The 14,920-nt window shown below is 40.9% G+C and overlaps 1 protein-coding gene across 1 annotated transcript in view; it reads left to right on the forward strand.

Moving 5' to 3' along the window:
- The window catches only part of LOC144682943 (protein diaphanous homolog 3-like), a 786,894-nt gene that overhangs the window by 204,752 nt on the left and 567,222 nt on the right, over positions 1-14,920 (forward strand). The window contains exons 6-8 of the mRNA XM_078545867.1: positions 13,712-13,786; positions 13,895-13,964; positions 14,580-14,716. Coding sequence (XP_078401993.1) covers positions 13,712-13,786; positions 13,895-13,964; positions 14,580-14,716 — 282 coding nt within the window. The remainder of the gene's footprint in view (positions 1-13,711; positions 13,787-13,894; positions 13,965-14,579; positions 14,717-14,920) is intronic.

Genomic DNA, 14,920 nt, shown 5'->3' on the forward strand with positions numbered 1-14,920 from the left:
CATCTTATATATGTATGTCTTGTGTAAATGAGTGTTATGATCCAGCAGTTGGTAAAGCTGAGTTATTTAAAAATCCCAGAGAGAAACTTTAAACAACTGTCATAACCTATATTTTTATTTTGTATGTTTGAGATGCAACTCTGAATTCAGGAATCCGACGACCAGTTCTTGAGAGGTTTTTATATCAAATTACATGAGACATATATTAATTTACACAAGTGAAATATATACACATGACTACAAATTACTACAATCATAACTTTTAACAAATTCCCAAACTAATCTCCACTAAGGCAACAGCAACCCATAGACTTTAAGCAGACACCAGGCAAAGCATTTTCACCTTACAAATTCAAAATGAGGTTCCTTTCACTTAGGTTCCTTTGCATTCACAGTGTTAGGCTTACAGGCTTTTATCTTGCATTGCCTCTGCCCTGCACACATGAAACTGCCATCTGTTATACCTGGCACATCTCATTGAATGTAAATTCTCATTGTATCACCAGCCCCTTTGAACTCCACCTCTTCTACAATAAAATCCCTTTCAAAGTATCAATGTTATTAGTAATATAAACATTGCTTGGTCTCTGCTAGCTAGGTGCCAGATTTCACTCCCCTTCTTGAATGCTCTATTCAACAAAATGCAAATGTACCTCTACTTCTCTGGTTACATCTCAAAACTAGTATACATCAAAGCACCCAGACTAGCTGGCTTTAATCCAATTAAGACACACCCACAGACTAACTCCCTATTTAAAAAAAAAAGTTGTCAATAATATATACATTAATAACTTCATGACAATGAGTGAGTAGGTGCTGTTGCAATTACATTTTAGGTGTTGAGAAAAATAAATGTTTATTCTTTCTTTTAATTTAAACTTATGAAAAAACCTGTCCTGTGTCTGTTCTTGAAGGTCAAGGAGTTAAAACACTGAAAAAACACATTCTGTTGCAGTTAATTAAGAGGTGGGTTAAAGGGGAACCATCCTACCATCTCTGCCCTGCCTGTAACATTGGCAAGATTTCATTTATTCCTCATTCTGAGTTGCACTGAAAAAGTGGTGGTGGGCCTTCTACATAAACCATTGTAGTTTTTCTGTTGGTGGAAGATGGGAAATCCCCGGATTCTGTCCTAGTGATGAAAAGATAGCAACGTATGGTCAAGTCAGGGTGGCATGTGACTTCGAGTAGAGCGTGGTGGTGTTCCCATCACATTACTACTCTTGTTTGTTTTGATGGTAGAGGGCATGGGGGAGGGGGAAAGCGCTGGTGAATTGCAGCGAATTACTGTAGATTGTACATAACTACACTCATGTGTTGCAGGTGGATTGGATGAGTTGAGTCATGGACTTCAGTCAAACTCTGTCCTGGATGGTGTCAAGCTCCTTGAGTTGCAGCTGCACCTATCCAGGTGAATGAATATTCAGTCATAGACTTAAACCTTGCAAATGCTGTTTGCGAGCCACTGACTGCAGAGTACAAATTTCTACACTGCTTGTGTAGCCACAGTGTTGATACAGCTGATCCAATTAAGCTCCTTGTCAGTGCTGACCCCGAGATTGTTATTGAGGGACTTGGTAATGATTTTTTTGCCATGCATGATTCTAGCTAGCATTATACAGAATATGAAAAAAACAAGGTATTCGGTCCAACTAGTCCATGCCAGCATTTATATGCTATTCAAGCCTCCTGATATCCTTCCCCATCTAATTATATCAGCATAATCATCTTTTCCCTTCTCATTCATGTTTATCTAATCTCCCCTTTAATCACATCTATACTATCCACCTCAACTGCTCTTTGTGGTAGTGAATTCCTCATTTTTCACCATTCTCTGGATAAAGAAGCCTTTTCTGAACTCTCTATTTGAGTTATTGATGACCATCTTATATTGATGGCTTCTAGTTTTGCTGCTCTCTGCAAGTGAGTACACTGTGTCTGCTCTTTCAAAGCATTTCATTTTTAAAGATCTCCAATAGGTCATCTGCCAGCCTTCTCTTTTCAAGCCTGTTAATGGTTTCCTGATATGTGTAACCTTGAAATTCTGGTATGTATTCCTTGTGAATCTTTTTTTTTTACACCCTCTCCAGTGCTTTTATATGTTTTTTATATAACACAGTGGCCAGAACTGTACACAGCACTCCCAATTGTGGTTTATTGAAGATTGAATACAAGTTGAGCATAACTTCTCTACATTCAAATTCTGTCCCTCTTGAAATAAACCCTAGTGCTTGGTTTGCGATTTTAAAAGTTTGATTAACTTGTGTCACTAGAACCTTTTACTTCTCTACCTCATTTATATTCTTATTTTCTAAGTAATTTGTGACCTCCTTATGCAAAAAGAGATAAATAGGTATGATTTGGTGGCGATTACTGAGACGTGGTTACAGGAAAAACAGGTTTGGGATTTGAATAGCCAAGGGTACTGAGTGTTTTGGAAGGATAGGCAGGAAGGAAAAGGAGGTGGTGTAGCTTTGTTAGTAAAGGAAGAGATCAGTGCTACAGTGAGGAATGATGTAGGCACTGGAGAGCAAGACGTAGAGTCAGTCTGGGTAGAAATAAGAAATAGCAAGGGAAAGAAGTCTCTGTTGGGAGTAACCTATAGGTCCCTAAACAGTAGTTCAGCAGGGCACAGTATAAACCAGGAAATACTGAGAGCATGTAAGAAAGGCATGGCAATAATCATGGGTGATTTTAATATGCATATAGACTGGACTAATCAAATTGGTAAGGGTAGCCTTGAGGGAGAGTTCATAGAGTGTATTAGAGATTGATTCCATAACGTATTGCTCCAAGAAACAACCAGGGAGCAGGCTATTCTGGATTTGGTTTTGTGTAATGAGTTGGGATTAATTAACGATCTCATAGTAAAGGACCCTCGAGGGAAGAGTGATCATAGCATGCTAGAATTTCAAGTTCAGTTTGAGAGCGAGAAACTTGAGTCCCACACTAGTGTTCTGGAGTTAAACAAAGGTAGCTACATAGGCATGAGGGCAGATTTGGCCCTAGTGGTCTGGGCAGGAAGACTACAAGGTAGGACAGTTGATGAACAGTGGCAGATATTTAAGGAGATATTCAATTCCTCCCAAGTAAAATATATTCCAAAGAGGAAGAAAGATGGTAAGAGGGGGAAAAAGCATCCATGGCTAAGCAAGGAAGTTAAAGATAACATAAAGGCAAAAACTGAGGCATACCACATTGTGAAGGTCAGTGGCAGGCTAGAAGATTGGGAAACTTTTAAAGATCAAAGGGTTACTAAAAAAATTATAAAAAGAGCAAAGGTAAATTATGAAAGAAAACTAGGGTAAAATGTAAAAACTGATAGCAAAAGCTTCTACAACCATGTAAAAGGAAAGGGAGTAGCTAATGTGAATTCTGGCCCCTTGGAGGATGAGACTGGGGAGTTAATAGTGGGGAACACAGAAATAGCAGAGACGCATAATCAATATTTTACCTCAGATTTCACGGTGAAGGACACAAGTACCACCCCAATAGTAACAGGTAGTGCAGAGGGTATAGAGAAGGAGTAATTTAGAACAATCACCATCACCAGAGAAAAAGTACTGAGCAAACCATTGGGATTAAAGGGTGACAAGTCCCCAGAACCTGATGGCCTACATCCCAGGCTATTAAAGGAAGTGGCAGCGGAGATGGTTGATGCATTGGTTATAATATTCCAAAATTCCCTGGATTCTGGAAAGGTTCCAGTGGATTGGAAAAATGCTAATATAACGCCCTTATTCAAAAAAGGGGGGAGGCAGAAAGTAGGAAACTACAGACCAGTTAGTTTAATGTCTGTCATTGGGAAATTGTTGGAATCCATTATTAAAGAAGTAGTAATGGAGCATTTGGAAAGTCAAAATCCAATTCATCAGAATCAACATGGTTTTATGAAGAGTGAACCGTGTTTGACTAATTTGCTGGAGTTTTTTGAAGATGTGACAAGCCAAGTGGATAATGGGGATCCTGTAGATGTAGTATATCTGGACTTCCAGAAGGCCTTTGATAAGGTGCCGCACAAAAGATTAATACACAAGATGAGATCACACAGAGTTAGGCGTAATATATTAACTTGGATAGAGGACTGGCTAACCAACAGAAAGGAGAGAGTGATAAATGGGTCTTTTTCTGGATGGCAAGCTGTAACTAGTGGGGTGCCACAGGGTTAGGTCCTTGGGACCCATCTATTTACAATCTATATTAACGACTTGGGTTCAGGGATAGAAGGTACTATAGCTAAATTTGCAGATGACACCAAAATAGGTGGGAAAGTAAGTTGTAATGAAGAAATAAGAAATTTACAATGGGATATGGACAGGTTAGGTGAATGGGCCAAAATTTGGCAGATGGAGTTTAACGTGGATAGGTGTGAGGTTATTCATTTTGATTGGAAGGATAAAAAGGCGACTTATTATTTAAATGGAGAGAAACTTCAGAATGCTTCAGTGCAGAGGGATCTGGGTGTCCTCGTGCATGAATCACAGAAAGCTAGTATCCAGGTACAGCAGGTAATAAGGAAGGCAAATGGAATTTTGGCATTTATTGCTAAAGGAATAGAGTGTAAAAATAGGGAAGTGTTGTTGCAACTGTACAAGGCATTGGTCAAACCACACCTGGAGTACTGTGCACAGTTTTGGTCCCCTTACTTGAGGAAGTTGCATTGGAGGCGGTTCAGAGGAGGTTCACTGGATTGATTCCAGAGATGCGGGAATTGTCTTATGAAAAGAGATTGAGCATTTTAGGCCTATACTCGCTAGAGTTTAGAAGGATGAGAGGATATCTAATTGAGGTATATAAGATGCTAAAAGGGACAGACAAAGTAGACGTGGAGCGGATGTTTCCTCTTGCGGGGCATTCTAGAACGAGAGGCCATAGTTTTAGGCTAAGGGATGGTACATTTAAATCAGGGATGAGGAGGAATTATTTTTCTCAAAGGGCCATGAACCTTTGGAATTCACTACCTCAGAGTGCAGTGGATACCGGGACGCTGAATAAATTTGAGGAGGAGATAGACAGATTTTTAATTCGTAACGGGTTGAAAGGTTATGGGGAGAGGGCGGAAAATTGGAGTTGAGGCCGAAATGAGATCAGCCATGATCGTATTGAATGGTGGGGCAGGCTCGAGGGGCTGAATTGGCGACTCCTGCTCTGAGTTCTTATGTTCTTATTATGCTGACGAAAATGTAACACCATTTGGCATGTGTATTAATGTTTTGTTGTAACTTCGTGCAATCATCCTCAGGGTTGACTATTGCCCTAAAAGTCTAAATCATTAATATAAGTTGTGAAGAATAGAGGTTCCAGCAGTGATCCTTGTGGGACCTCACTTTCCACTTTATGTAAATTTGTATAGTGCTTAGCCCTACTTTTTGCTTTTTGCCTGTCCTACTTTTTGCTTTTTGCCAGCTGGCTATTCATTCTGTTACTGGTACCCTGACTCTGTGTGCCCTGACCTTTATTCATTTGCCTATCATGTGGTATCTTTGGATATTTTTTGGAAATCCAGAAATATTCTGCCTGCAAGATTCTTTTCTACTCTGTTCCCTCTTCAACAAATTCAGTGGTTCACTAATATCCTTTAGTCAGGAAATCTGCCATCCTCAGCTGCTTTGGCCTATGTTTAACTCCAGATCAGAGCAATCTGCTTCCCTCTTAACTATCCTCTGAAATGATCGAACAAGGCTGTATGACAAAATATCTTTTTAAAAAAAGGGCATGCTACCCAGCATCGACCTGAGATTGCATTCTGATATGGAAAAGCATACCCAGCCCAGCCAACACTGCAAAATCCTCTTCATAACATCTGGAGATTAATTCCAAAATTGGGAGAGCTCTCCCACAGACTAGTCAAGGTATTTCTGTTTCTGTTTTTGTTTTACTGTGCCCATTATGGGCCTTCTCTTCAAAGGGTGATATTGGCATTCATCATGATGCACACTTTTTAAGCATTCCAGAAGACTTCGTTAGTTCTGCTGTAATATTTTGATGATTTATTTTTCAGGAACAGTTTGGCATTGATTTTTAGAAGATGTCACTATATGGTATGCTTCATATGTTAGGCCCAGGATCATTGGTTCCCAAACACTCAGAGCCATTGTTCTCTGTTTCTGCTTTCTACAGCACTCTATTGTTTTCCCAGAACCAATGGATTACTTTAGATGATTGATTCTCTGTGATCAGTGCTCACAGAAGTAATCCTCAGATTTCCTGACAGCTGGTATTGGATTCTCCTTTGGCAGTAATTGTGATTGTTGTGCATTTTCTTCATGTTGGCAGGGATTCATTTTGATCCTTTCAAGCGCTACATGCTACTGGACAGTACAAAAGATAAACGTTATTAAATATCTTTAATTTAGGAACCCTTGTGACCAGTATTAAAACACATTGGACAGGATTTTCCCCTCGGCAATTTGGGGGCGGGGCTCGCTTGCCGAGGGGAAAATGACGCGGGATGACGTTGGGAGGAATCCCCGACGTCATCCCAGTCCCTTTAAAGTTTTAGGAAGGCGGGCGGACAGCGAAATCAGCTGTCTGCCCGCCGACCTGTCAATGGCCAATTGAGGCCATTGACAGGCTAATTAAAGTAATTAAAGACCTGCCCGGCCAACCTTAAGGCTGGCGGGCAGGCCAGGAGCCCCAGCGGGCTCCTGATTATTCATGAAGCTTCATCCACTGGCGGGATGAAGTTTCATGTCCGTTTTGTAAAAAAGTTATAAAGTTTGTGTTTTTTTATTAACATGTCCCATCTCGTGTGACATTGTCATGGGGGACATGTTAATAATTTTTTAATGTTTCTATTTTTGCACTTAACTTACCTGTCATGAATCTCCCTGAGGCAGCACTTTGCCTCAGGGAGCAGTGCGCTCTTTCGTGTGCATGCGCGAAAGAGTGCACTTTGACAGATGGGAAATCCCTCCCCCCCCACCGCACGGGAAGCGCATAGCGCTTCCTGTCGGGGATGCCGCTGGGCGGACCTTAATTGGCCGCCCACTTAAAATGGCGACGGGCCCCGTTTCAGTGGCGGGGGTCAGCTGGCCGCCTGCCACCGAGCCGGTGGGGCCCGCATGCCATCCGAGGGCAAAATTCTGCCCACTGCTTCTTTTATGGTGATGTCAAGTATAAGGTGGATTCATTTTATATTTCTCGCAAAATAAATTTATATGAACTAAAAAGTATCTTTGAGGTACGCCAAATGTTTAGATAATTGACTTGATCATCCCTGCACTTTATCAAAAGCTTTCATCTGAGGAGAGATGGTCTTTTGTTGGACCTTAAAATTGACTGACTGCACACTTGAACTTAATTGAGCATGTTGGCAGGCATGACGTGTGTTGATTGTATGGTTGCTGACATGTAAGCTATGTGCCAGTGATAAACTACATGACACCCTGATTTCTTACATGGAACTTCAATCTGTAAGCTCTTTGTAGGTTACAGTTTACTTTCATATCATGTTATTATAGCTGGGTAAAGCTAATGAGCCATGATTTGACCTAACCTTACTCCTTGAAGAATAAGTATGTATAAAACCTCTCAATTAATTAAGAATAACAAGCACAGTTTCAATAGTTTTATTCTACCTTCACCACACTGATGTGAGTAGGTTTATTGCATCAATGTACACTATTACAGAAATTAATTGCAGAATATAGAGTGCTGGAAATGTAATAGCTGCTGCATACAACATCAGCCTTTTTGCATTCCTGAGGGTTTTGTCAAACATTAATGAAATTAGAAGTTGCTTGCTGGAAGAATCATTAAGTATAGGTTTTAATAGAAGCATGTGTGAAAATCAAGTAATAACTGAGCAACTGTCGACTATCGAGTTAAATGATTACAAGGTTACAGGCTTTCATTTTTAGCTGATGTAAACCACATGGTCATGCTTTATAACTGTACTTAGCGCTAGACACTATCAATATGAAATCCTGTGAGATCTGGCAAATTTTGTATTAGCAAACAAAGAGATTTGGGTTCCTCTCTCCCCAACCTTTTACTTGTCTGTGACCGTTGGTATCAAAGGCATTTAATGTAACTTCATTCTTAGTGGGGAAACTGCATTTAATGCTGTCTTTTTGAAAAATGCAGCCTTAAGATAAATACTTCTATGTTGTTTCAAAAGATGTACTGTAGAGAAGTGCTCCTGTGATTTGCATTGAAATGTTGAAATTTAACAACTTAAATGTTTGCCATGACAGTGGTTGGCAAAGACAATTTGCAGTTCAATGCATAGAGATGAATTTGGTGTTTGCAGTGGTCACCCCATCCACTGGCAGGATAGCTGCAAGTAACCCTGCAGTTGCCATTTTGGGAGCCCCGCTGGGATTAAATCTTAACTGCAAGCCATTAAGATTCTTGGGCTTCTGGAGATGAGGGTCCTGTCTCTAAGAGTTGCTGTTGGTCAGAGGGTCGCAGCTCTTCATTTGCATCAGTGCCGCTGGGAGTGGTGGCCACTGCTGGTACAGCAGTAGGCCCAGAATCAGGAGCAGCACTGGAGGCCAGGAGTAAAGGTAAGTGGAGCTGGCTCACTGGGGCCAGTCAGGCAGGCCCCGGTGAGAGGCCTGCTTGATTGCTGCAGGCAATCTGTGGGGTACAGGGTGCCTGATCATGAGAGCACCTCTGAACCCTCAGGCAGGCTGTGGGATATTCCTGGCCGGTTGCCATGTGGCTTGGGCCCTTGGAAATGGCAAATTTGGGGTTTTCTGGCCGGTGGATGGAGTCACTGTTGCAGCCATTAAATACCAGAGCTGAAGGAATGAGACCCTATAGTAGCAAGTAATTGGCCACTTAAGGTCCTCAATTGACCTAGGAGCAGGGAGGTTCACACAACCTTTGCTGCTCCTGTCTTAATGGGGGTGGTGGGGTGGGGTGGGGTGGCGGGGGGAGGAGGAGAGAGTCAGGAAAACAAGCGCTCTCCACCCCATACCTACCCGGCCAATTAAATGAACCCCTCGTCTGACCCCGGCCCACTCCCAGGGTGGGGCATTAAATTCTGTCCATTGTTTCTATGACGAAAAATAAAAATACTTGATACAAATTATTTTAAATGTGTGCTGTTTATGCTCATTATAAGTGATGTCTTAAAATGGAAAATAATATTTAACATAGCAACAAAGGAACAGGAGGAGGCCATTCAGCCTGTTAAGCCTGCCCTGCCATTCAGTACAATCATGGCCGATCGAACACTTCATTGCCTTTTACCCACACTATCCCCATAACCTTTTACGTTATTGTTAACCAGAAATCTATCAATCTCTACCTTAAACATAATCAATGACTGAGCTTCCATGACATTCTGGGGTAGAGAATTCCAGAGATTCACAACTCTTTGAGTAAAGAAATTTCTCCTCATCTCAGTGCTAAGTGGCTTCCTCCTGATTTTGAAATTCCCTGTTCCCTGGTTCTAGGCTCCCGAACCAGGAAAAACATCTTACCTGCATCTACCCTGTCTATTCCTTTAAGTATTATGTAGGTTTCAATGAGTTCACCTCTCATTCTTCGAAACTCTAGAGAATACAGGCCCATTTTCCCCAATCTCTCTTCATAAGATAGCCCCACCATCCCTGAAACAAGCCTGGTGAACCTTTATTGCACTCCCTCTATGGCAGTAATACCCTGAGGTAAGGGGACCAAAACTGTACACAGTACTCCGGGTGCAGCCTAACAAAGCTTCTAAACAATTGAAGCAATACTTCACTACCCCTCCACTCAAATCCTCTTGTGATAAAGGCTAAAATTCCATTAGCCTTCCTAATTGCCTGCTGCACCTGCATGTTAGCTTTCAGTGTCTTATGGACAAAGACACCCAGGTCCCTTCGTACATCTACACTTTCTAATCTCTTACCATTTAGGAAATACTCTGCCCATCTGTTCCTTCTACCAAAGTGGATAACCTCACATTTTTAAACATTATATTCCATCTGCCATGTTCTTGCCCACTCACTAAGTCTGTCCAAATCCTCCTGTAGCCGCTTTACAGCTTCCTCACAACACACATTCCTGCCTAGCTTTATATCATCTGCAAACTTGGAAATATTACATTTGGCCCCCACCTCCAAATCATTGATATACATTGTGAATAGCTGGGGCCCAAGTACCGATCCTTGCGGTACCCCACTAGTCACAGCCTGCCAACGCGAGAATGACCCGTTTATTCCTACTCTCTGATTTCTGCCTGTTAGCCAATCCTTATTCAATGCCAGTATATTGCCTCCTACCCCATGTGCTTTTATTTTGCTAACCAATCTCCTGTGGGGGATTTTATCAAAAGCCTTCTGAAAATCCAAGTATACAACATCCATCGACTCTCCTTTATCAATTTTGTAAGTAACATCCTCAAAAAAACTCCAAGTTCGTCAAACATGATTTCCCATTTGCAAGTCCATGCTGACTATGCCCAATCAGATCATGATTATCCAAGTATTCATTTATCACATCCTTTGTAATAGATTCTAGCACTGTCTCTACTACTGATGTAAGGCTAACAGGTCTGTAGTTCCCTGTTTTCTCTCTCCCTCACTTCTTAAATAGTGGGGTGACATTTGCTACCTTCCAAACTTCAGGAACCATTGCAGAATCTAGAATTTTGGAAAATGATCACCAATGTATCCACTATCTGTATAGCAACCTCTTTCAACACTCTGGGATGCAGAATATCAGGTCCTGGGGACTTATCAACTTTCAGTCCCATTAATTTCTCCAATACAACCTTCTTACTTATACTAATTTCCTTCAACTCCTCATTCTCCCTAGTCCCTTTGATCTCTAAATCTGGGCAATTTCCCTTTACCTTCCTCAGTGAAAATAGACACAAAGTAATAATTTAGCATCTTTGCCATTTCTCTATTCCCCATTCTGAATTCTCCTGACTCTGCCTGTAATGAACCCACATTTGTCTTAGCCAAATGCTTCCTTTTCACATATCTACAGAAGCTTTTAGTCTGTTTTTGTTTTTTGCTAGATTGCATTCATATTCTATTCTCCCTTTCTTGACCAGTTTCTTGGTCTTCCTTTGCTGTATTCTAAAAACTGCCCAATCCTCAGGTTTACTAATGCTTCTGGCAACTTTATAAGCCTTTTCTTTTAATCTTACACAATCCTTAGCTTCCTTCGTCAGCCATGGTTGACTGACTGTTTTTCGGTCTTTGCACCTTGAAGGAATGTATGGGTGCTGTGAGTTATGAAATAGTTCTTTGAAGAATATCCATTGCCTATGTAAAGTCATACCTTTTAATGCATTTTTCCCAATCCACCTCGGCCAATTTGTCCCTCATGCCTTCATAATTCCCTTTATTCAACTTTAACACCCTTGCTTCAGAGTGAACTACCTCACTTTCGAACATAAAGTAAAATTCTATCATATTGTGGTCACTCATCCCTAAAGGTTCTTTTACAACAAGATTATTAATTAGCCCCTTTTCATTACATAATACTAGATCTGAAATAGCCTGTCTTCTAGACAACTCCTCAACGTACTGCTCTAGAAAACCATCCCTAACACACCATAGAAACTTGCCTTCCACAGCTTTAGTGCTCAAATGGTTTTTCCAGTCAATATGCAGATTGAAGTCTCTCATGATTACTGTATTGTCCATGCTCCATGCTTCTCTCATCTCCTGATTAATACCATGCCCCACATTACCATTACTGTTTGTTGGCCTATAAACAACTCCAACCAATGTCTGCTGCCCTTGTCTGTTTCTTAGCTCCACCCAAACAGATTCCACAAATTATAATAAAAGCAAAATACTGCGGATGCTGCAAATCTGAAACAAAAACAAAAATAGCTGGAAAAACTCAGCAGGCCTGACAGCATCTGCGGAGAGGAATACAGTTAACATTTCCACCCCCCTCAAACAGCTTATATTTCACCTCATTTCTATATTTCCTTAGTTCTGATGAAGAGTCATATGGACTCGAAACGTTAACTGTATTCCTCTCCGCAGATGCTGTCAGACCTGCTGAGTTTTTCCAGCTATTTTTGTTTAGACTCCACACATTGATCTTCTGATCTGAGATCCTCCCTTACTAATGCACTGATCCCGTCCCTTATTTATCAGCACAACTCCATCTCTTTTTCCTTGTTTTTCCTTCCTAAATGTTGAATATCCTTGAATATTCAGCATTCTGTTCCCAGTCTTGGTCATCATGCAGCCATGTTTCCGTAATGGCAATTATATCATACCCATTTACCTCTATTTGTGCCTTTAGATCACCTACCATATTGCAAATGCTGTGCGCATTCGGGTAGAGTGCCCTTAACTTTGTCTTCTTGACATCATTCTGCATTCAAGGCATACTCAATGTTCTGCTTTGTTTCTCCTGCATTGTAATCTCACTACTACTTCCTGTTATCAACTTTATTTTCTTCCAATTTGGGCCACCCCTCAGGTTCCCACCCCCCTGACAAACGAAAGTTCAAACTCACCCCAACAGCAAATCTAGTAAATCTCCCTGCGAGTATATCAGTCCCAGCCCCGTTAAGATGTAACCTGTCTAGCTTGTACAGGTTCCACCTGCCCCAGAACTGGTCCCAATGCCTCAGAAATATGATGCCCTCCCTCCTACACCAGTTCTCCAGCCACATATTTAATCAATCAATCCTCCTATTCCTATGCTCAGTAGAACGTGGCACTGGGAATAATCCTGAGATTACTGCTCTTGAGGTCCTGCTTTTTAATTTCCTTTCTAACTCCTCGGAATCTGCTTTCAGGACCTCATCCATCTTCCTATCCATATCGTTAGTACCAATGTGTACCACAACTTCTGGCTGATTTCCCTCCCCCTGAAGGATGTCCTGCTGCCGCTCTGTGACATCCTTGACCCTGGCACCAGGGAGGCAACACACCATCCTGGAGTTACGTTTACTGCCGTAGAAACGTCTGTCCGATCCCCTGACTAAGGAATCCCCTATAACTATTGCCCTTCCATTCTTCTTCCTCTCCCTCCGCCCCCCCCCACAACCACCCTATACTGCTGAGCTGCCTGTGGTACCACAGACTTGGCCCTGGCTGCACTTCCCTGAGGAACCATCAGCATCCAAAATGGAAAACCAATTAGGAAGTAGGATGGACTCAGGGTACTCCTGCACTACCTGCCAGATTCTCTTAGTCTGCTTGGCGGTCACCCATTCCCTCTCTGGCTGTACGCTTCTGACCTGTGGTGTGGCCACCTTCCTAAGCGTGCTATCCATGTAATCCTCTGCCTCACGGATGCAAAGCAGTGACTCCAGCTGCCGCTTAAGTTCAGAAACCCAGAACTCAAGCTTCTGCAGCTGGTGATGCTTCCTACAGATGTGTTTGTAAGGGACACATGGTGCGTCCACGACTTCACACATACCACAGGATGTACATTCCACTTGGCCAAGCTGACCTGCCACCCCATAACTCTAAAAACTATTTATTACACTTAGAGTAAGTAGAATGAGTAAGATAATTTACTAGTAACTTAACTTTACTACACTTAGGCTAACTTTATCTTACTTTGGTTTACCTAATTACTTTATTTCACTTTGACTTGATTTAACTTTACTTCCCTTTTGCTAGTGTTCCTTACTGAAATCCAATATTTACTGCAAATTCCTAATTTGGAATAGAATTGTTATTTTCTTTTATTGAAAAACATTAAGTAGTGCACTGTGATTGATTGCTTCCACCCTTTCCACCTTCTGGTGTTTTAGTTTTATGATTGAATTTATTCTGTTTTTTTCCAGTTGGGTAGGAAGCTTTGGAAATGAAGGTTTGAGCCAGCTGTTGGATGTCCTGGAGAAATTACTGAATAAGAAGAAGTAAGTGCAGTTTCTAATGCTATATTTTAAGTTGTCCGATCATCTGCCTATTGAAATGTTGTTTGGTTTGTGAACTAAAACAAAAGTTTTGTTTTATCCTCATGATAGCCAAGAAAAAAATGACCGCAAGAGCCAGCATAAAGTGATTCAGTGTTTGAGGGCGTTTATGAACAACAAGGTAACTTAATTAGTGAATGATGATGTTGCCGTGATGTTTGACCTTATTTCAGATTTGATAGTTGTAGTGCTTTGTTTTTCACAAATGTATAGCAAGAATTTTTCCCTTTCTCCTTTGGCACCCTCTTTACAAGCTTGAGATATAATGTTCTAATGCTGATTGTCCATTAAAGGTCAGCAAATGGACCTGCTGGGGATAATAGTTTATTTTTCCTGAAAAATGGAGCGTAGCTTTGGATGAAGTGCAAGAGTGTTTCATTAAAGACTATCAAGTTTGACTTGAAATTATTTGTGTGTATGTTTTTCTAAAATTATATTTAGATGGATATCAGTAATTAATGAAAATATGATATAGTGGCTGAATTCATATTGAGCAGATAATCTATCCGTTGCAATTTATTTAGCCTTTTGCCCAATTCTGGAAATGATATCCATGCAAATGCAAAGACAGCAGATAAAATGAGCTGCAACTAATGGACTGCAGCAAGCTTTTTTAACTGCTTTAGAAAATAAAAGCAAATGTATTTATTTAGTATTGATTGCAAATTACTTAGTAAACCTGAAAAAGTAATTTTGTGACTGATATACAATAAATCTGCCACCTCACTAATTTTAGTATGGATTGGAAAGAATCTTGGGAGAAGAACGAAGTATATTCTTGTTGGCCAGAGCTATTGACCCAAGACAGCCTAACATGATGACAGATGCAGTCAAGCTTCTATCAGCAATTTGTATTGTTGGAGAAGAAAATATGTAAGTTGAAGCCTGTATTTTTTTATTGCCCCTTTTGAGTGAGGCTCACAGCAGTCAGCATTATTATATGTAACATTTGAAGAGATAACAGGTATTCATTACACTGGGAACCTAAATACATTAAGTTTACATGGTGGTATTTATTTTTAATTCGGATGTATTTTCAAATGAACATAAAATTTGCTCTGTTTGTTGAAGGACATA

The sequence above is a fragment of the Cetorhinus maximus genome, chromosome 7, assembly GCF_964194155.1.
Source record: "Cetorhinus maximus chromosome 7, sCetMax3.hap1.1, whole genome shotgun sequence".
Lineage (NCBI taxonomy): Eukaryota > Metazoa > Chordata > Chondrichthyes > Lamniformes > Cetorhinidae > Cetorhinus > Cetorhinus maximus.